The following is a 23,101-nucleotide window of genomic DNA, read 5'->3' on the forward strand; positions in this document are numbered from 1 at the left end:
ACCCGCAGCAAAAAACCAAAAACTGCCCGCGCAACAGCCCCAACAACAACAACAACAGACAGGGTGGGGACCTCTACTGGTCTGGAGAAGCTAAAAGAAAGTAAATTAGCAGGTAAGAACCTAATTTCTCCTTCTTTAGCACTCTCCAGACCAGTAGAGGTTAACTTTACGAATGGGACGTACCAAAGCAGTCCCTCTCACGGGCGGGACCCCCGAAGGGCCGATACCAGTACACGCTCACCGAACACCGCGTCCCGACGCGCCTGCACATCAACCCGATAATGACGAACAAAGGAATGCAAGGAGGACCAAACCGCAGCCTTACAAATATCCACAGGAGGCACGAGCGACGACTCAGCCCAAGAAGCCGCCTGACCCCGAGTGGAATGAGCCTTGAGAAACTCCGGAACAGGCTGCTGTTTCAGAAGATAAGCGGAAGCAATCGTCTCCTTGATCCAGCGCGCAATAGTAGCCTTAGAAGCGCCAGCTCCCCGACGAGGACCCGCCAGGAGGACAAAGAGACGATCGGACTTCCGGAATTCCTGGGTCCGCTGCACATAAGAGCGAAGGACCCGACCGACATCCAACTTGCGCAGCTGCCGTTGCTCAGAAGAGCCCTCCCGACCACCCAAGACCGGGAGAACCACCGATTGATTGACATGAAAAGGAGAAACAACCTTAGGCAGAAAGGAAGGAACAGGCCGCAAGACGACCCGCTCCCTAGAAAACTCCAAGAAGGGAGTCCTACAAGAGAAAGCCTGCAGCTCAGAAACACGCCTAGCAGAAGTAATGGCCACCAAAAAGACCGCCTTCAAAGTAAGGTCCTTCAAAGAACAGTCGTCCAACGGCTCGAAAGGCGGACGCACCAATACAGAAAGCACCAGATTAAGATCCCAAGAGGGAACCGAGGGCCGTAGGGGAGGCCTAAGCAACTTGGCCGCCCGCAAAAACCTAATCACATCAGGAAGAGCCGATAAACGCTGACCTGACACCAACCCTCGAAAAGCCGACAGGGCCGCAAGATGAACCCGGAGAGAAGACCAAGCCAGGCCTCTATCCAGACCGTCCTGCAAGAACTCCAGAATGTTAGGCAGAGAAGCGCGAAAAGAGGTCACTCCCCGCGCCCGACACCATTCCTCAAAGAGACGCCAAACCCGCACATAAGCCCGAGAGGTAGAAAGCCTCCGGGACCCCAACAGTGTAGAGATCACCTTGTCGGAATATCCCTTCTTGCTAAGGCGACCCCTTTCAAGAGCCACGCCGTAAGACAGAAGGGAGACGGGTCGAACATGGGAATGGGACCCTGCATCAGCAGGTCGTCCGAGAGAGGCAGAGGAAGAGGACCCGCTACCAGGTGCCTCACCAGATCCGCATACCACGGACGGCGAGGCCAATCCGGCGCCACCAGCACCACCAAACCCGGATGGTAAACAATGCGAAGAAGCACTCTGCCCACCAGCGGCCAAGGAGGGAATACATACAACAGCCCCTCCGTTGGCCACTGCTGGACCAGAGCATCCAGACCCTCGGCCAGACCGTCCCTGCGACGACTGAAGAAGCGGGGCACTTTGGCGTTGCCACCCGTGGCCATCAGGTCCATCAGGGGCTGCCCCCAAGCCTGCACTATCAACTGAAACGCCTCGGCGCCGAGACACCACTCTCCTGGATCTAGGAAGTGACGACTGAGGAAGTCTGCCTGAACATTTTCTACTCCGGCTATGTGAGAGGCCGAGAGGTCCAGCAGATGGGATTCCGCCCAAACCATGAGCAGAGCCGCCTCCTGCGCCACCTGAGTGCTCTTGGTGCCCCCCTGACGATTGACATAAGCCACCGCCGTGGCATTGTCCGACAGCACTCTGACCGACTTGCCCCGCAACAGGGAGTGGAAAGCCAACAGCGCCAGACGGACCGCTCTGGTCTCCAACACGTTGATCGACCAGGCGGCCTCCTCCGCGGACCAGGTGCCCTGGGCTGAGTGACCCAAACACTGAGCCCCCCAACCCAGGAGACTCGCATCCGTCAGGAGCACCGTCCACTGCGGGAGATCCAGACCCACCCCCTGAACTAGGTGAGGGGTCTGGAGCCACCAACGCAGACTGCAGCGCGCCAAGCCTCGCAGGGGAACCGGAACATCCATCCCGTGCCTCTGGGGAGACCACCTCCGGAGCAGAGCATACTGGAGAGGACGCATGTGGGCCCGCGCCCACCTCACCACGTCCAGGGACGCCGCCATCGACCCCAAGACCTGGAGGAAATCTCGCGCCCGAGGACACCGGGACGCCAAAAGCAGGCGAATCTGAGATTGCAATTTGCTCACCCGGCCCTCTGGGAGGAAGACCTTCCCCAAGGAGGTGTCGAACAGCACCCCTAGGTACTCCAGACGCTGAGCCGGGACCAACCGACTCTTGGAAAGGTTGACCACCCAGCCCAGCGACCGGAGAAACTCCACCACCCGAGCAGTAACCCGGGAGCTTTCCTGCAACGACTTTGCCCGAATTAACCAGTCGTCCAGGTAGGGGTGTACCAGGATGCCCTCCGACCGCAAGGCTGCCGCGACGACCACCATCACCTTGGTGAACGTCCGAGGAGCCGTGGCCAGCCCAAAGGGAAGCGCACAGAACTGAAAGTGCCGACCCAAGATCGCAAAGCGCAGGAAACGCTGATGAGAGGCCCGAATGGGAACATGCAAGTAGGCCTCCGTCAGATCGAGAGAAGTGAGAAACTCCCCCGGCTGAACCGCCAGAATGACCGACCGCAGAGTTTCCATACGGAAAGAGGGAATCTTGAGAGCCCTGTTGACCCCTTTCAAATCGAGGATGGGCCGAAAAGTCCCCTCCTTCTTGGGCACCACAAAGTAAATGGAGTACCTGCCCGTGCCCCACTCCGGAGGGGGCACCGGAACAACTGCCCTGAGATCTAGCAAGCGCTGAAGGGTCTGGCGAAAAGCCTGCGTCTTCCCCGGAGTCTGACATGGAGAAGCGAGGAAAAAATCCGGTAGAGAGCGGGCGAACTCCAGGGCATAACCGTCCCGCACCACCTCCAGGACCCACTGATCGGACGTGATCTCGGCCCATTTGGGGAAAAATTCGCGCAGCCGGGCCCCCACCGGAACCAAAGGGGGCGCCGGCAAGGCGTCATTGTGCAGGACGGGAAGCGGGGGAACCGGCGGAGGGATTCCCTGCCCCCCGACGGGCCCCCCGAAAGGGCTGCATACGCTGGAAGAACCGACCCCGGGAAAATCCCGGAGACTGGAAAGAAGCAGCCCCACGCCCAGGGCGATACTTGCGAAAATCCCGCAAACGCCCCCGGGCCGCACCCCCCCGAGACGCCGGGCGGGCACGGTCCTCCGGCAGACGGGGAACTTTCGAGTCCGACAGAGTCTGAATCAACTTATCCAAATCCTCTCCAAACAAAAACGACCCCCGAAAGGGAAATTTAGTAAGCTTAGCTTTGGACGCAGCATCCGCCGCCCAAGCGCGCAGCCACAACACACGCCTTGCGGCCACGCCAAAAGCCATAGACTTAGCCGAGATCCGCACCAAGTCATAGAGAGCATCCGAGAGGAATGAGGCCGCCATCTCAATCTTCGCAACCTCCTGATCCACCAGAGACCAGTCGTCAGACTCTCGATCCAAGACCCGCTCCGCCCACCGAAACACGGCGCGAGCGACCAGTCCCCCACAAATAGCCGCCTGGACCCCAAAGCCAGAGACCTGAAAATTTTGCTTAAGGAGGCCCTCCAATTTGCGCTCCTCAGGATCTCGCAAGGCAGAACCGCCCTCAACAGGCACGGTATGCCGCTTGGAAATTGCCGAGACCACCGCATCCACGACCGGCGAAGCTAACGTAGCCCGATCCCCTTCAGGAATGGGATACAGGCGAGCCATGCTGCGCGCCAGCCGAAACGGCGTCTCCGGCGTTTTCCACTGCTCCAGGATAATATCCCGAATATCCTGATGCATAGGAAAAGAGCGGGAAACGGTACGGATCCCCCGCAACAGGGGGTCCCCCACACGCGGAGTCTCCGGCGGCGCGTCCTCAAAACGCAAAACCGAAGAAACCTGTTGAATAAGGTCAGGCAACTCATCTTTCTGAAAAAGACGCACCACAGACGCCTCGTCACTGGAGAACGGGAAATCCGACAACCCGCCGCCAGCTTCCGTCCCCTCCAGAGAGTCCTGGAATTCCTCAGAAGGGTCCAGGTCCTCCTCCAGACCGACCCGTTCCTCCGACCACAAATTCTCGTCCCACGACACCCGCGGACGCTTGGACAAGGGAGGCGGCGGAGGGGACGTCACGCCAGACGAAAGAGGCAAAGCCGCAGGAAGCGCGGAGGAAAAACCACCCCCCGAGACCCCCTGGGCGCAACCGGGACCCCCAGCCGCCTGAAAATAGGCTCTGCATAAAGAAAAGAAAAATTCAGGAGAAAACCCCCCCGAGGGTCCCAAGGGACTCCCTGCCACAGCAGGGGACCCAGCAGAACCTTGCCCCTGCATAGACAAAACAGGGGGAAGGTCACCTGAGGTGGAAGACAAAATGGAGGGGCCAGACAGAGAAGATGGCGTCTTTCCCGCCAAAACAGCTCCCTCCACAGCCTGCAGCGGCTGAGAGACCTGAAAAGTCTCAGCCGCTAAAACAGGCAAGCCGGCATCAGCTGTCAAAATATCAGCTGAGAGGGAATCCTCAAAAACCCGACCGTCGGCGGCTCGGGGAATCCCTCCGTGGGCGGACGGAGAAGACCGGGCTTCTCCTCCGTTCCCTGCCGACTCGCGAGGCACCATCGGCGGGGAGCTCTGGGCGCCTGCAGCCGCTGCCGACGGAGCTCCTCCACCGCACCGGCCTGAACACCGCTTGCACAGGCCGGCCGCGAGTGCCTCGCGTCTGGAGCACAATGAGCACTTTTTCCCTTTAGAAGTGCTCATTGCTCCATACGCGACCTAGCTGTAAAAAAGTGCCGGTTAGTTGAAAAAATACAGTAAAATACAGTTTTCTTAAAGGGATACAACCCTCCAGACCAGCACTACCTCAGGATTTTTTTTTTTTTTTTTTTACAGAACAGACTCCACAGGCTCTCAAAGCAATAGTCTTGCTTGATTTAGGGGGCAAGGCTTATTGCTGAGGCTCCTCTAAAAAAATGTGGGGAGGTGGAGGAAGTGGGGGGAGGGACCCCGCTCGTGACCCGCCGGGTTTGACACCCCCGAGGTCGGACGAACCCCCAAACAGAGTCCGTCCAAGCTCCGTCCGGCTAAAAACAGGGACAATAAACCCCTTAAACAAATTCCAACAGCCCTACCAAGGGAGATGGGTACAGATCACTCAACACCTGCTGGAGACTGAAAGAAGACTGAGGGAAATAGAGAGGAGGGGCTAGGATATACTGTCCCAAAGTTTTGTTTTCAGTCTCCACCTGCTGGTCATGATTAGATATATACCCATTCGTAAAGTTAACCTCTACTGGTCTGGAGAGTGCTAAAGAATTAAGAATTATTCATCGCCATTTAAAAACTTGATGTTTTACTAAATTAAATTGTAAGAACATGCTCTTTGATTGACCAGAAGTGATACAACAGCAACAATGTTATCAGTGGTACAGGATTATCTCCTTCAATGGGTGGTTGATTTTGTAGGAGAAATTGTAGTCTGTCTTCCAGATAACTTAAAATATGGTCCCAAGATGAAAAGGCCACCCATTGAGGAAGAAGATGATAATCCTGTATCACTCCTGGATCCATGGAAAGATGTTATTTTTTCTAGCCAAAAAGCAATTAGAAATGAGCTACATGTGGCTTTCCTATTAGAATACTGTCATCAACAAAGGATTCCACATGGTCTCAGGATTACAAAAGTACCAACTATGTTTCTGGATGACCAGGATTCTTTAGACAAATGGTGCACCATTACTTTAAAAATGTTCATTGGACTTAATGATATTACTCATAGAAACTGCTAAGGATAAAGCCAATGGAATTAGATTGAAATTAGAGGGTTCACACTACATGTTCATCCAGTTCCCATTGCCTTTCATTGTTCTGCATTATATGCATCACGTCACTGGATATACAAATTGTATTACTGACTTTTATTACATTGTGTCTATTAGATACTTTTATATATCCATATTTTTATGTATTTAAATAAACTTCTCCTGCATCATTCAGAGACGACTGTTCCACCCTGTTTGTTGTGGATTCTATACATAGATGGACAATAGACCAGGCTCCTACTTAGGTATGTAACTTACAGAACACTAATTTAGATGTGCCTATGCCACATTTACACTAGTTATGCCAGATCTTTGGCTGGTATAACTTCAGATGCCTAAACATTAGGCACATCGATGCCAAGTTAAGCTAGGCATTCCATTATGGAATCTGGATGCCTAGATGCCATTACAGAATAGGCCCTCACTGTGTAGCATTAGGGCCCCTAAATCAGGAGTGGAGTAGACTAGTGATTAGTGCAGTGGCCTGAGACCCTGGAGAACTGGGTTCAATTCCCACTGCAGCTCCTCGTGACTCTGGGCAAATCACTTAATACTCCATTGCCCTGGGTACAAAATAAGTACCTATATTTCAAGCCCCATCCCCTTTAAAACGACTAGCCCTCCCGTCCTGTCAGCAAGGATGGAACAAAACTCACCACCTGCTCCACTGGCTGGGCTGTACTAATCTCAATCAAATTCTCGGGCTCCTCATCTTCGGGTGCCTCACTGGGTATTACCACCACAGGTTTTACATGTTCTGCCAGCGCTGAGGCACGCATGAAATTAGGTGGGTTCTGAAAAGACAAAAATATATTTAAAAAACCCAAAACAAATTAGAAAAAGAAACACTTAAGGCTAGATGCACTAAAGCCAGTGATCGCCGCTAAACCTGTTTTCACAGCTTTAGCGGCGATCTCTTTTACTGACCCGATTCAAAATACCGCCCACTGCATTTTTTCCCCTCGAGCGCCCATTTAGCAAATTAGCTAAAACCCCATGCAAAATAGCCAAGAAACTGATGCACTAGCATCGCTTGGCTATTCCAAAGGAAAAAAAAAATGGTTTTAGTGATCGGAAAAAAACAACTGGCCAAGCAAGACCTGTTGATAACTGCGTTACCAATAGGTCTGCCGAGGGGTTTTTTTCTTTTTTTTTTTCCAATGGCAGAGATATTTTGCATATGTTACACATGCAAAATATCTGTCCCATTAAAAAAAAATCCCCCACCACCGATGACAGTTCTCTCCGACGAACCCGGAAGAGAGAAAATTGGCAAATCATTTGCATGCAAATTTGGTAGCGTATCGATCGCTGGTTCACAATCAGCTAGAGAATCGGCTAACAGCAATCCAGTCGGTATTACCGACTGACTAATTTAGTACATCTAGCCCTTAGTCTGAGCCAAGAGGATCTAGCATATAGGAGGAATTCTTACATCAGGCAGTCTCGGGATCTGAATAAGCCGTTTGAAGTACAGCATGTCAGACGCTCGCTTGAAGAAAGTTTTCAAACTGCAGGGGAGAGCAGGAAAATAAAACCATGTAAAGCAACCAGAATTTCTCCCTCCCCTATACATGTACTTACATATGCAGGATATTTGCAGGGAAGCAGTGTCTTGTGTATATTACCTGTGGAACTGTTCATGGAATCTGTCTCTGTGGCCCTGTAAGGTATCAGCTGGCAGACCTGCAGTAAAATAGATAAAATTAAGTGATATCAGAAGAAGGTTTATTTATCCACCAATTTCATTTATTTATTTTTTTATAAACTTTACAAGCATACAGCAGTAGCTTTAACCACATGCTTAACTTTTCAATACTTACGTTTCAATAAACTCAGGGAGGGGCACACAAAAACCAGCTCCAAAGAGGTTAGAGGCCAATTAGGTGCACGACACCCAGATACAAGTCAACAATTTTATTTAAAAAGAACAAACAAACTTATAGTTTCTATATGGGGGAAGGACAGTGTTAACACTCCATGTCACAGCACAAAGCAGCTTACGTTTTGGAAATAGAAAGCTTCCCTTGAACAAAACAGTACAGACAACTTAATATGAAATTCGTCAGCCTGTTGAAAAAGTTACTTTATTATTATTTTTTTTTGATGACCTACCTCTTTCTCTGTGAAGATATTTACAGAAAACACAGTCAAGCTTACTAAAGCAGATTTGAATCTGCAGAGTGCAAATATGGAAGGTGCCCATGGCTCAGTTGAATCTCTACCTTAAAGCTACAGACCCGCCAAGTTCACAACTGCTTTCAGTAAATTCTCTTAACTTTTTGTCCAGGTTTAAAATGTGTACTTCAAAAAGGATCTGAACCTAGCTACATGAGAAGCGTGAAAGCAGGTACATGGTGTGGAGGCAGAGGAACCAAATTTTCAAAACGATTGGGGTGCTAAACCCAATATAAATCACCTCACCCTGGAAATAGTCGAGGAGTTTGTTCAACATTGGGGTGCTCACCCACAAAGCTGGCTCCTATGAGCGGAGGGGTAGCCTGATGGTTAGTGCTATGACTTGAGAAAAAGCGGAACTGTGATCAATTCCTACCACAGCTCCTTGTGACTCTGGGCAAGTCATTTAACCCTCCATTGTCTGTATATAATATGTAAGTATACCTGTATATATGTAAGTATCTGTACATAATATATAAAGTGCTTTGATAGTAACCACAAAAAGATAGTATATCAAATCTCATTCCCTTTCTCTCATCTGTTCTAGACTAGAACATTTACGGTTACTCTAAAGAGCAGTAGTTGTCAAAGCTTTTTTTATAATAAACATTTTGCTCCTAACCCTAGAAATCAAATGGACCAGCAAGATATAAGAGCTATTATCTGCACCACTGACAATTTTCAAGTCAATTCAGGTTTTATGTGCAGCCTTGTCACAAATCTTTATATAAGTTCAGGTACGGGAATTCTTTATTTATAAGCATTCGTAGATAATGCTAACTGAAACAAGTTATGCATCATGGTTTACAAATCATAAATTGCATAATATAGCAATAAATCAATTTAGACTCACCCATAAAACCCCCTACTTCCAAAAAGGCTCATCTAAAAACCCTCTGAAATAAATAAGCCTTTAATGTCTTTCTGAAAGACATGCAAAGGTCCATTTTATGTAAAAATGTAGAGATCAGAATTCAGATGTCCAGGTTGGAACATGCTTAATTTCCACAGTACTTTTCAAAGGCCCTGACAAATTCAGTCTTTTACGAGGGTCATTTCATAAATAATGCACACTATTATTATTATTATTTTTTAATTTACATGTTTGTTTGTTTTTTTAAGTATTTCTTTACAATCCCTCAATATAGTCTCCCTGCTTTGCAATGACCGAGTCCCAACGTCCGGGAAGCTTCATTATTCCGTCTAAGACACCGTTTTTGTTCAGTTGCCGAATGGCTCGGGTACCAGTGGAAGAAAGCTTTCCAGAGATGCAAAACGATGTCCACGCATAGGTTGTTTCAGGTCGAAAACTGGTGGACTCATGTCCGGACTGTAGGGAGCATGAGGTAACACCTCCCAGCCGTATTTGCATAGTTTTTCTAATGATGAGTGGAGAGCTCCATTTTCCCCATGACCAAAAAAATTTTGACGAGCTCAATCAAAACGTCAAAAAAATGATGATTCTTGCTTATGATCATGAAGGCATCATCATCACAGACAAAGTTCCATGTAGAAGAAGTATCACAGCAGTGTATTATCATGATTTTTTGCAAAAAATGCACAGAAAAATGTACAAATCCCAACCTCGGTTTCTCTTGGCCAGGCCACTCATTCTTCACGACAACGCTCACCCTGCACATAGGAAATGTCATTGAAAAACTACACGAATACGGCTGGGAAGTATTACCTCATGCTCCCTACAATCCAGATACGAGTCCACCAGACCTCGACCTTTTTCCAAAAGTTGAAACAACCTATGCGTGAACATCGTTTTGCATCTCTGGAAGAACTTTCTTCCGCTGGTACCCGAGCAATTTGGCAACTGAACTAAAACGGTGTCTTGGATGAAATAATGAAGCTTCCCAGACGTTGGGACTTGGTCATTGCAAAGCAGGGGACTATATTGAAGGATTGTAAAGAAATACTTGAAAAAAAACCCAAAAAAACAACATGTAAATTTAAAAAAATAGTGTGCATTATTTATAAAATGACCCTCGTATAAAATACCCTTAAGCACATGCAGGATTGCACACATATTTGCTGGTACACAGAGGAAGGAACCATCATTTTACAACTACACACATGGGAAAATGAAGCAGCACAAACCAGTCAGTGTCCACATGGAAGCAGCAATTTCATTACTTCTACTGTATGTATTTAGTGGTACCGCTTCCATGGGCAGCTGATCAATTTTACAAACCTATACATGCTATCAATTAAGGGAGTCTTTTATTAAAGATCAGCACATTTAACAGAGTCATGTGGCAGATAACATGCACTAACCTTTAGTAAAAAGACCCTCCTATGTAATGCAATTTTTATTTCATTTTGAAGGTGGAAATAAATTAGAAATTAAAGATAATGATGTCTTTAATCTCTTCTATAAAGCTATGTTCAAAATATGCACTTAAAAAAAAAATTCTATACTTGCTTTTTAACAGATGTGAAGCCCAGTAAGAAATTTTTTCCCCATATATTATCTATTCATTTTTATAGCCCATCCTCCCCAGGAGCCCAGATCGGGTTACATACACAAGAGTTTTCAGGAACAGAAGTACGTACGCTACAGAGTCAATAACATGCTACAGGATCAAGACACAAAGCTTTAGAATCAATAACTTACAACTTAGAGAGAATGTGACTAAGAAACACATGCTTTGCAGAGTCTAAAAAAATGAAACCATAGAGTCACAAATGGGCATTAACATATCTGCAGTGAACAGTAGAAGAACTGGTTGGCAGGCTCAGGTGTTCTGAGGTAAGGTACATTGAAGCATGGTCTGTTAAAGTTTGAGACTAGAATTGATCTGGTCCATGTGTATATATGTGTATGCCCTTGTAAAATGGAGCAAAAATGAAACCCTAAAGTAAGGGAGGTAGAAAAATCACAAAACAAGCAAAAACCTCCCAAACCCCAAGAAAGGAAAATGGATAGGGGAAAGAGACAAAGACAAACAAAGAACTCAGCTAGCTTAAATATGAATTATTAAAACGGGAGAGCCCTCAGTCACACAGCCACCACTGGGAATTCCCAGGGGAAAGGCTGTCACGGGCTTACACCCAGAAGAGTGTTAACTGTGAAACATCCCCAGGCTCTCTCCGCGTGAATAAGTAAATAAAGTGCAACAAAACGTGCAGTGTGTGAAAAAATATATGCAATAAATCAAAAAAAACACACTCGGGTAACTAAGTTTGAGTTTGTCTCTGTCCCCTAACCAGGGGGCCAAAAGGAAAAACAAGTCATCATTTGCTAGCCAAGTTTCAACACGAGAATCTGAAGTACTTCAGATTCGTGTTTGAAGCCAGCCTAGCAAATGATGACACTTGTTTTTCCTTTTGGCCCCCTGGTTAGGGGACAGAGACAAACTCAAACTTAGTTACCCGAGTGTGTTTTTTTGATTTATTGCATATATTTTTTCACACACTGCACGTTTTGTTGCACTTTATTTACTTATTCACGCGGAGAGAGCCCGGGGATGTTTCACAGTTAACACTCTTCTGGGTGTAAGCCCGTGACAGCCTTTCCCCTGAGAATTCCCAGTGGTGGCTGTGTGACTGAGGGCTCTCCCGTTTTAATAATTCATATTTAAGTTAGCTGAGTTCTTTGTTTGTCTTTGTCTCTTTCCCCTATCCATTTTCCTTTCTTGGGGTTCGGGAGGTTTTTGCTTGTCTTGTAAAATGGAGAACATACAAGTAGCTTTTTGTTCTACCCAAGTTGCAAACCACACTCCTATCCCACCCCCTTGGTGTGGATCTCTACATCTGGTAAAGTAGCAGCTTCCTAAAATCACTAGTTACACATGTAAGCAATCTACCCATGTAAATGTTGCTATTTACCCACAGAAATGCTTCTAAAATAATTCTCTAGTCAGATTTACAAGTCAGTCCTAAAAGTAAGGTATTTCATGCTTTTACAATACATTTGCTGATACTTGAACATGGAAGAGTGCTATGATTGCTCAAGATGCTACAGAACAGACCATGGTATACCAGTGGCTACCACAACAGTGTGGGGGTTTTGTGGACGAGGTCCTACTTACATGAGTGGAGTTTGAACATCAGCTTGACGGTGTAGTGATACAAGTGGCTGCAGTCCTGGATCACCTGGATGAGAGGAGCCAGCTTGCACTGCCCAGCAGACATCTGAGACACTGCTATGGCTGTGTTGAGCTGCCTAGAAACTAGTCAGAAAGGGCTTCGGTTACTACCACATGGGCTAAAACTTTATATTCCTCACAGAACAGCTTAAAAGACTTACTATGGGTTGCCTACTCCAGGGAGCATAAAGAAACAGATGCTTACTTATACCCCTGGATCCTTGAGTGCTTTCCAGCTCAACATAAATCATTCTTATTGCATACAACACACAAACAAGTTTTCAGTCAAGACAGGGCATAAAGATGTCAGACACTATTTGTTAACAGAAGCCCTATGCAGCTGGGTAGAGATGATATCCTTCTGAGGCTATGTTTAAAGAATACAGCTCTTATGACTACAAAAACACACATTCTCAGCCAAAAGAAAAAAAATTATAAGTGCCAGAAAGAAAATTAGAAGCTTCAGACATTTCAATATTTTCCTCCAGACTATGAATATTTAATGTGCGAGTACAATAAGTCACTGAGGCTTCCAGTCACTGCAAAGAAAAACATCCACCATCAACAACCTTTGCATGGCATATCTTGCTGTTCTTTCTGCCTAAATTAGCTGGGTAATAAGTTTACAGACTTTTGAAACTCAAAGCCTTTGCTCATGAACATTAACCGGGTACAGTTTGACATTTTCCACAAGGAATAAACTAGATCAGCAGATATTTTGATCCCAGAACTGTGTTAACTTACATATATTTGGCTTGTCTAAAAACTAGACTTGGTTAATGGTATAGAACAGGGGTAGGCAATTCCAGTCCTCGTGAGCCGGAGCTAGGTCAGGTTTTCAGGATCTCCACAATAAATATGCATGAGATATATCTGCATCTCAAGGAGGCAGTGCATGCAAATCCATCTCATACATATTCATGGTGAATATCTTGAAAACCTGACCTGGCTCCGGCTCTCGAGGACCAGAATTGCCTACCCCTGGTACAGAAACTTGAATCTGGGATATCTAAATCAAAAAGCCAAGTAAAAGATTGTTGCTTTATGGCATCAGAATATCCCCTGGAATAATCCATCAATCGATACTTCATTGGCTGTGTACAAAGTCAACCAGGACTGTAAGCAAAATTAATCCTCAGCTCTTACTGACACACACAGAAAAAACTGTATACAAAGCATTTCTATCAGTCAGAAAACCATCCAACACTTTCTTCTCATAAAATTTTCAGGGATTTGTTTTGTTGCTAATGCTCGACTCAAACATTTTCTAGCTTTAAATAGCCTATTCTTCGCCCTGACACAGATGACATTTTCTGAGGCCTTAAGTTGAGAAACCATCTACCCACCCAAAACTTACCAGACTCAGAAAGTCTGAGCTCACAATCCATGTAATCAAACATTTCCACTGTCAGTTGAAATCTAAAAAGAAAACACAGATGCAAAGAAAAGTCAGATATGCAGCTAAGTCCACTGAACTGAGCACATGCACAAATAAAAGCTCAGTGAGCCAAGCATACCTGGGGTACGGGCAGGAGACTATTTGGCTTATCTTCAAATAAAACATTATATGAGTGCTCGGGCATGGAATAAGACATCTCCTATTGAGGCTGAAGAACAACTAGAAAAATTATGGGTGACTTTGCAGAAAGTGCCCAGGCCTATTTCAATTATATATCAATATTTAAGGGGGCGAGTAATACCAAATTTTGTTTTCCAACGCCATTGGGAGCAGGACTTGCATTGGACATTTACATTCAAAGAGTGGGATGCCATTTGTGCCGAGGTGGGTAGAGTAACCACCTGTGCATTGATACAGGAAAACACATACAAGGTGTTGAGCCACTGGTACTATACTCCGGAATGGCTGTATAAGATGTATATCCAGTTTTCGGACAGTTGCTGGCAATGTCACAGGGCAGTGGGCACCTTTATTCATATATGATGGGACTGTCCAGTGTTGGTTCCTTGCTGGACAGCAGTGGCTTGGTCTCTGTTGCAGATGCTGGGGGTTACTCCTCAAAGCTGTTTATTGGGGTTGTCTAATAATTGTGGGACCAGATGGCAAACCCGAATATTGAGAATGGGGCTGGCAGTGATCAGATATCTCATAGCAACATATCAGAAACAGTCCCTGGTGCCTGATTTGAGTGAATGGAGAGTGAAATTATCTCTGTTGGGGAAAATGGAACTATATGTGGCTAAACGCAGAGGTTACTATATGCAATCGGTACATACCTGGACTGTTCTTACTCAGAAATTGGCTATTTAGGTGGGAGGAGGGGGGATCTTGATCCTAATGTAACCTACATGCTTTTTTTTTGGGGGGGGAGGGGGGTATTGTTGTGTTGTTTCAGAAGATAATGTTGTTATTGCATTTTGATTAAATTTGGGCAATGGTTTTCAGAAGAGCCATATTGTTACCCATGTTGTGTTTTGGGCTGTTTATGTGTTTGAAAATCCAATAAAAACTTAAATATTAAAAAAAAGCTCAGTGAACCTACAGTATCTGCTGCTCATCCCTGACCACTGTTGTACGCCATCTTTTTAACACCCAGCTCTAAGGAACAAATAAACCCTTTGTGCCAGGAATTACCTAATCAAAACCACATGTAGCTTCTTTTCACCAATTGCTACTGATGCTTCTACAGTCTTTTGAAGAGGGTAGAATGCCCGATTCCACATGACTACTAAACACAGCAGTGCATAACAGATTTATTTAATCGCAAAAAAGATTATGACTCCAGAAAGATATACACTCATGGGTCAATTCTCATCAGGCCTGCAAGCGTGTAAAGAGTACCAACTACAGTGGTACCTCGGTTTACGAGTGCACCGGTTTGCGAGTGTTTTGCAAAACGAGCAAAACATTTGCAAAATCGGTGCCTCGGAAACCGAGCATGGCTCGATTTACGAGCATCCCCCCCCCCGCAATCCGGCACCCCCCCTGCGATCCGGCACCCCCCCTGCCTCGAACCGGTACCCCCCCGCCACGATTGGGCACCCCTGGCCGCTTCTTACCCTCATCTGGGCACTCTTGAAGTTCGGCCTCCTCGTTTGCTGGGCCTTGAGCATCTGAGCATGCTCAAGGCCTGCGAGTTCACGTTCTGAACGTGAACTCGCAGGCCTTGAGCATGCTCAGATGCTCAAGGCCCAGCAGACGAGGAGGCCGATCTTCAAGAGTGCCCAGATGAGGGTAAGAAGCGGCAGGGGGGGGTGCCCAATTGTGTCGGGGGGGATGTCGGATCGTGGCGGGGGGGGGGGGTGCCCAATCATGTCGGGGGGGGGAGGTCGGATCGTGGCGGGGGGGTGCCGGTTCGAGGCAGGGGGGTGCCTGATCGCAGGGGGGGGGCCTTCGAGGGGAGCAATGCTGGTTCTCGGGGGGGGGGGGGGGAATGCATCAAAGCGAGTTTCCATTATTTCCTATGGGGAAACTCGCTTTGATAAACGAGCATTTTGGATTACGAGCATGCTCCTTGAACGGATTATACTTGTAATCCAAGGTACTACTGTATAATAAATGTATCCAGTGTTTGGAGTCTTATTTGTAGTTGTTTTTAGTGCTTGTTTTGTCATTTGTTTTGTTACTTATGTGTGTGTCATGGGCCACCTAGAAATTGATTCATGGAAATAATTCGATTTTTTTTTTTTTTTAACAAAAAAAAATAAATAAATAAACAAACCTGACAAACCAAATATGTAACATATCACTGCTTACAATATAAAACAAAAAAGTTCTCTAACTTTTCCTTCCCCTCCCTCCTCTTAATTCCCCTACCCCATCACTTCTTAAGAAAGGTATACAGGCACTCGAAAATTGAATAGGCCATGGCCACATTCTTCACAGTAAGAGCCAATAAATAATTTTCAGCAAAATTCTTCTAAATCTATCTGGCCAAATTTAGGCCTGCAACCCCGAGCTTGTCTTAGAAATGTATCTAGAGGTGCTAAATGTTGCCACTCAGCAGCATAACATTTTCAGCCTGCAGTAACTAGTTGCCTAACTCCACAGCTAGGCAGCCAAATCCATTTGAAAATCTACACAGTAATGTTTAATATGCAGAGCCTCTTCTGGTTCCATTCACCCAATAAGACAGAAGTCAGAGAGAATAGGATACTGCAGATTTAGAACTTTCAAAACCAAATCTTGCATGCCATTTATGAGTAAGTTTGGTGCATGAATAACCCAGTGAGCAAGTACCAGAAATCATAAGTGCCAAGACAGGTGAAGTACCCCAGGAAACATACATGTCATTTACATCTGTGCCTGCAGCCTTCTCTAGTACATCATCTGATACTTCTAGGTTTGGTGGGAATTCAGGATGCTGGGGAGAGAGAAAGAACATTTATGCAAAAGAAGAAATAGCAACCCTACACCTTGGAATGGGTTTAATCATTAACCTTTCTGGTCTCAATGAAAGAGACAAAATTTAAAAAGCTGCTATTACCTTCAAATGAAAGCTTATTTTATGAAGTAACAGCTTTGCATAGATGTTCACCAGTTGTCCATATCTGTCATGTAAGTGACCCTAAAAATCAACAGTTAAAAATACATCAAAGCTATACCATGTTTTATTTACAGTCACCTAGACTAGAACAGGGAAAGCACATTGAGTAGCCTATGATAAAACACACCTGGTAAATTAAAGCCAGTGTAGAATAAAGATAAAAATGCAAACAAAGCTAAGTTGACCCAAGACAAAGATTTTACAAGCCAGGGGTGCATCTATCATAAAAACTGCAGGCTAGTGATTACCTGTCAATTTTTCTACCTAAAGTTTATGGTGTTTCTTGATATTTGCAGAAATGCTCCTTCCTGGTTCTTACCCTTCATTCCTGATCAGAGGTCTTGTTCCCATCCCCAACAGATAAAAAACAAACTAACCACTAGACCCAGTAGTGCTGATGAAGAAATAAATGCATTTCCAAACACAACTTTTTTTTTTTTTTTTTTAATAACTTAAACCTCACCCATAGGTCTCCTATTTCTCTTATGTTGCTTCTCTGCCGTTGACAGTCTTGAAGAACCTAGGATTGAAGGCAGATAACAGATCAGCATTTGGGAGCCTTTGTGATCTGTGGCAAGAATACAGGTGAGGTGGGAATCACCAGCTTCCATTTCTGTATCTGGCTCTTTTGTCAGCTCAGTGATGATTCCTTCACTCAGCTGAAGAGAAAGATGGTAATGATTCAGACTCAAGAAGAGTTCTGGCTGTCTATTTTTCAATACAAGTAGAAAAGGATATGCTTTCATATTCCATCAATTTACATAAAGTACTTTTAATCCAGCAGTTGTAATGGAAATAATTCTTTATACAAATGTAGATGTTCAGAATTGTGCTGGTAATCTGACAACCCCACAAATAGGAGTTACAAATATTTTTCAAACTTCATATACTGCTGCAAGGCTTGTGTTACCTTTGAAAACTGGTGCAGAGCACTGGATAAAATAAAAGTGTACTCATTTTCACTCAATATTGTTCAAGAAAAAAAAAAAAGTTACCCACAGAGATTTGCATCTTTTTCTGTGTGCATGTTATTATCTGACCAAAGCTTACGTAATCTTGTGTAAACACTACTCATATCATAGTGATCCTTGCTCAAACCCAGAAGGTCTCCAACTGGGGATACAGCAATCCAGTAACTACCAGTGTTCTAACATACAGAACACTGGAATGTTTAACCTCTTCGATAATATAAATGTTTCATAACTAAGAAATTAAGCATATATTAAAAAGAAGGAAAACTAAAACATAAATGTACGAAATCCCTAAAGTGTAAATTTATAAGGCTCAGCCTAGTTAAAAAATAAGTGAATTTAAAACATGCATTAAAGTCAAGTGTCTACTTGCAAAGATACAAAAGATCACATGTAAAAACAGAATACAGGTGGAGGGGTATACTTTATGAAGAGGGAACCAATGGTGCATTGGGTGTGGGCCTCAGGAATCAGTGTGAAGAGCACCAGAGAGTCAAAGAACTTATATCAATTTATTAAACAAATAGGACAAAATATTAAACAAATAGGATAAAATTTCAGATGTCACAATCTAAAAGGACTCAATTAATAGTTTGCAAAGTTGAGTCCTTTAAGATTTGTGACAAGGCTCCATGTCATATTCATCTGTTAACTGTAAGCAGGAGCCCAAAGAGAAACAGCCATCTATACTTGAGGGAATGCTGCTTCAACACTGCAAGAACTGGGCGGAACTCTCTCCTGCACTGCAAGGTGATAGACGAGAGATCCTGAAGACCTCCACCTTACAATTTTTCTACACAATTGTGCCTGCAGCACGGGCAGATTTCAAAAACTGCTCCCGCTCCCGGAAATTATGCATGCAGGCAATAATATCTTGAGGAGACTCTCCCCGCTGGGGGCCCAGAGCACGATGTGTCCGATCAATCTTAGGAACCATCAGCTGACCATGATCTCCATCCTCGGCCCCCTCCAAGCAGGTGGGCATATAAACTTTTCACTACCTGGTCTGCATCTTGATATTCTTCAGTATCCAGGACCCCTCTCAGCCGGATATTATTCCAGTGAGAGCAATTTTCTAAGTCCTCCACCCTAGTGATACACTCCAGAAAGTCCTTCTGTGTCTCAGTAGTCACAGCACGCAACGCCTGTACTTGCTCCTTTTGCTCTATTCTCTGTTCCGCCACCTCCACTCTCTGCACAATCTCCCCCAGATTTTGCCTGATGTCCCGGACAGCCTTCTTTATTTTTCTTTTGAAACCCGCCACTTCTTGTTTGATTTCTGCCACCCACTGCTGCAGGTCTCCTTTAGTAATAGTGGCAGACCATTTGGACGGGGATAAGCGCTGCGGCTCGTCTTGTCCAGATCCCTGCTCCGACTCACTTCCCCCCCTCCCTGAGTCCTGGGCCTCCATTTCTCCATTTTGGAACTCGCTCCTATGCGGTGCAGGACGCTGCCATCCACACCTTCCAGCAGCTGCTTAAAGGAAGCAGTCTTCTTTTTCAGTGGCATAACTTTACTCAGCCGCTCAACCGCAGTCAAGGACCCATAAATTACCCTAGGGGAAGTGAAAAGAGCACCAATTAAGGGGGTTTTGTGCTCGATCGGGTCAGAGCTCATGCTCTAACTGGCCATTCAGGTGGGTGACGTCACCGGAAGTCATCATATCCATCTGTAAAGCTCATTTGTATTTTATATATATGCCTCACAGTGAATCTATTTTTTGGGGGGGGGCCCAGCTTGGCCTGTTTATTTTTTAATAAATTAATGTATAGCTCTTTGATTGACCCTCTGGTGTCGATTTTTTGGGGAGGAAGAAAAAAATAAAAAAAATACCCCATAGTTTAGCCTTCCCCCCAGCGTCCCGGCCTTACCTCGAGAGACTACGGGAACTCACGGCAGCCATTTCCTATTGGCAATCTGCACGGGCAGGAGCGTAGGAAGATCGCTCTTGCTCTGAAAGCCCGCTAGACCACCAGGTAAGGCCGGGATGCCGGGGGGAAGGCGGGAAGGAGGCGGGGGTGGGTTAGAGCTGGACCAGAAGATAAGAACATAAGAAGTTGCCTCTGCTGGGCCAGACCCGAGGTCCATCGTGCCCAGCAGTCCGCACCCACGGCGGCCCATCAGGCCCATGACCTGTAATGTGATCCTTCTCTAATCCCTTTTATCCTTCTATCCATCTAGTATTAAAAAACCCCAGTTTGGAAACCATGATATACATACGACTAATAAATAATAATAATAACAGTTTATATACCGCAGGACCGTGAAGTTCTATGCGGTTTACAATGATTAAAAGATGGAACAACTTGAGTGGAATAAACAGAGTTAAGAGCTAGTGATTAACAGGTATTGATTAACAGTTATTTTGGAGTAAGAATTGTACAGGTCAGCTGCCTAAATACTTCAGGAACAGATTTGTTTTTAGGCGTTTCCTAAATTCCCCAGGCTTGAACAAATGATCTAGATCTTTACCCCATAATGCTGTCTGATGTGAGAAAAGGTGTTGATGATGTCTTTTAAGTTTACATCCTCTAACTGGAAGGGAAACAAAGTGCATTGATTGGAGGGGAAACAAAGTGCATGGGCTCTATTCTCATTCTGCGATGTATTATTTCTGATCACAGTGCCACTCCCGTGGGGTTTGCTGGTGGAAGGCACTGGTTGCAATATCTGTCATTGGCTCATGTTTTTAATTATTTATTGGGATAAAAGATTATGGACAATTCCTGGAGGAAAAGTACATAGTCTGTTATTAAGACATGGGGGAAGCCTCTGCTTACCCTGGATCGGTAGCATGGAATGTTGCTACTCTTTGGGTTTTGGCCAGGTACTAGTGACCTGGATTGGTCACCGTGAGAACGGGTTACTGGGCTTGATGGACCATTGGGTTGACCCAGTAAAGCTATTCTTATGCTCTTATGGGATTTATTAACTGCCTTTTCATGAAGAGATTCATCCAAAGCAGTTTACAGTGCATTGAATAGTAATCAGGTACTCGTAAGTATTTTTCCCTATCTGTCTCGGCAGGCTCACAAACTAACTGTGTGGTACCTGGGGCAATGAAGGGTTAAGTGACTTGCCTAGAGTCACAGGGAGCAGCCTAGGATCGAACTCGCAACCTCAGGGTGCTGAGGCAGCAGCTCTAACCACCATCTCCAGTTCTGCAATGCATTAAAAAAAAAAAAAAAAGGAAATTCTAGTATAAACACCTCTAAATTACTACAATTAGCACACATAAAAAGCAGCTTCTTACATTGGGATGTCCGTCTCTCAAGATCTTGTGCAGCACATGGCAGAACTTCCAGCTAAGGATAGAACTGCTGGGTAAAGGCAGACCAATCGCATAAGACCAGAAGGTGAAGGCCCCCTTCTCATGGTGAGTCCCCAGAATAATTCCTTCCCAAAAGTCAAGGGAAACTGGTCCACAAGGCAGATAAAATGCAAACTTCAGTTTTCATTTATACAAATTCTGAAGGAAATTTAAATATACTGGAACTCACAAACATGAATTCTGACATCTGGAAGAAAATATTAAACACATTGCTGCAGAGGTCTAATAAGTTAAGTTACGGTCTTGTCTCCTTATTTAACACAGCTCATGTTGAAAACAGAACTGGCTCAATCACTCTAGACTGATTAGGTTGCAGCACAGGGTGGCAGCTTCTAGGAGGTGGCAGAGATCTGCTGAAATCAAAGCAACTCAATGGGCCCATACAACCATCAGCATATTCTTTTACCTGCATTGAGAATGGACAGTTTTCAAACAGCTCATTTTAACCTGGGTAATTTTTTTTTTTTTTTTTTTATCATCCTCATTTACCAAATGTATAATTTGAAAGTATAGTGCTCTTAGAGGAGTAGCTTTTGGGTTATCATAATTATCATGACTTATTAAGTCTTAGGGGAAGGGAGGGTGGGCTAAGAGCCTAAAAATCCATTTGAGAAGATTTGAGAATGAAGGTTTTCTTAGATTAGAACAACTAATATACTCTTACACCAGCCCTGTGTGAACAGCTAAGTCACTCGCCTTCCAAAAATTAAACACAATGCAGTTTCCCCTCACACATTATTTGGCTACTATATTGTTTTGCAGTGACTACTGGTGGGGATTACATAACTGGTTTGATATCACAGTTTTGTTTTTAACTCACTCTTCCATTTATGTAATTCATTTCAGGACCCCAGTACAACTCTGCCCAAATCCATATTGTGTATAAGTTTTACTGTCCTAAAACCCAGCCAGCTTCTCACATGCATCTAACAAGAGGTGCCGATAACCATTCAGTACAGTATTTATTTGAAAGGATACTCCGTGCATGCTTCTCTTTCACTGGTGCTTCCTGAGTATTGATTGCTTTGCTGATGCTGATTGCCTGTAAGAGAGAGGAAAATGTGATATTAACATTACTGGCTGGGCTGCAGATCACAGATTCTATATATATATGGCTTCCTTCCTTCACTGATGAAACTCCCCTTATACTTCTGCCCTCATACATTTCCTGTTGTCACCACCACTCCCCTGAATCTGGCTAAACTTTCTCACCCCCAGTTTTTGGTTTATTTATCCTCCCATTCCATAAACAGCATTTCTTCCCATTCTTCTTCAGCCATGATGCAGGCACAGGTTGGTCATCCTCAACAAGCAACACTTAGAAAATCCCCAAGGAACAAAAGATAGGGTGGCATGTCCTCTCTCAACTACATTCTCCAGATCTGGCAACACCGAGTAAGAGAAACCTTTTCCTAATATTATACAGTCACAATTAAAAAAGTGAGGCAGGACTTATAACACAACCACACTTCTACAAATAATGCTGATATAGAAAAACTAAGGCTTACTCTTTTTATTTACATAATTTCCAAATAATGCTTAACACTAATACACCCTTTCCCATAAAAGCTCATACCCAAATTACTACCAGGGACAGTGGAAAATAGTAACTTGCCCAGTGGGGAATATGATATTTGAAACCTGTGCCTATTCTCTAGCCATTACTGTAAACCAGGGATGCCCACACTTTTTTGGCTTGCGAGCTACTTTTAAAATGACCAAGTCAAAATGATCTACTGACAATAAAAATGCTAACCATATATTTATTTATATACTAGTCTTTAAGCCCGTTATATTAACGGGTGCTTGAATAGATGTGTCTGTCTGTCTTTCTTTCTGTCTCTCTCCTTGGCCGATGTCTGTCTGTGTCTCTCCATGGCCCCCCTGTCTGTCTGTCTTTCTTTCTTTCTTTCTCACTCCTTGGCCGCTGGCTGTCTCTCTGGCCCCTGTCTGTTTGTCTTTCTTTCTGTCTCGCTCCCTGGCCCCCTGCCTATCTCTCTGGCTCCCCGAGCAAACCAAGATTGCTGCCTGCCCC

The 23,101-nt window shown here is 45.1% G+C and overlaps 1 protein-coding gene across 1 annotated transcript in view; it reads right to left on the reverse strand.

Moving 5' to 3' along the window:
* HIP1R (huntingtin interacting protein 1 related) overlaps positions 1 to 23,101 on the reverse strand; it is a 243,591-nt gene that overhangs the window by 118,774 nt on the left and 101,716 nt on the right. The window contains exons 2-11 of the mRNA XM_033955047.1: positions 22,045 to 22,108; positions 20,989 to 21,131; positions 17,227 to 17,283; positions 16,704 to 16,784; positions 16,504 to 16,580; positions 13,616 to 13,677; positions 12,202 to 12,342; positions 7,612 to 7,669; positions 7,419 to 7,494; positions 6,640 to 6,777 (exon numbers count right to left, since the gene is read on the reverse strand). Coding sequence (XP_033810938.1) covers positions 6,640 to 6,777; positions 7,419 to 7,494; positions 7,612 to 7,669; positions 12,202 to 12,342; positions 13,616 to 13,677; positions 16,504 to 16,580; positions 16,704 to 16,784; positions 17,227 to 17,283; positions 20,989 to 21,131; positions 22,045 to 22,108 — 897 coding nt within the window. The remainder of the gene's footprint in view (positions 1 to 6,639; positions 6,778 to 7,418; positions 7,495 to 7,611; positions 7,670 to 12,201; positions 12,343 to 13,615; positions 13,678 to 16,503; positions 16,581 to 16,703; positions 16,785 to 17,226; positions 17,284 to 20,988; positions 21,132 to 22,044; positions 22,109 to 23,101) is intronic.

Source organism: Geotrypetes seraphini, chromosome 8 (assembly GCF_902459505.1).
Source record: "Geotrypetes seraphini chromosome 8, aGeoSer1.1, whole genome shotgun sequence".
In the NCBI taxonomy this organism is placed as follows: Eukaryota; Metazoa; Chordata; class Amphibia; order Gymnophiona; family Dermophiidae; genus Geotrypetes; species Geotrypetes seraphini.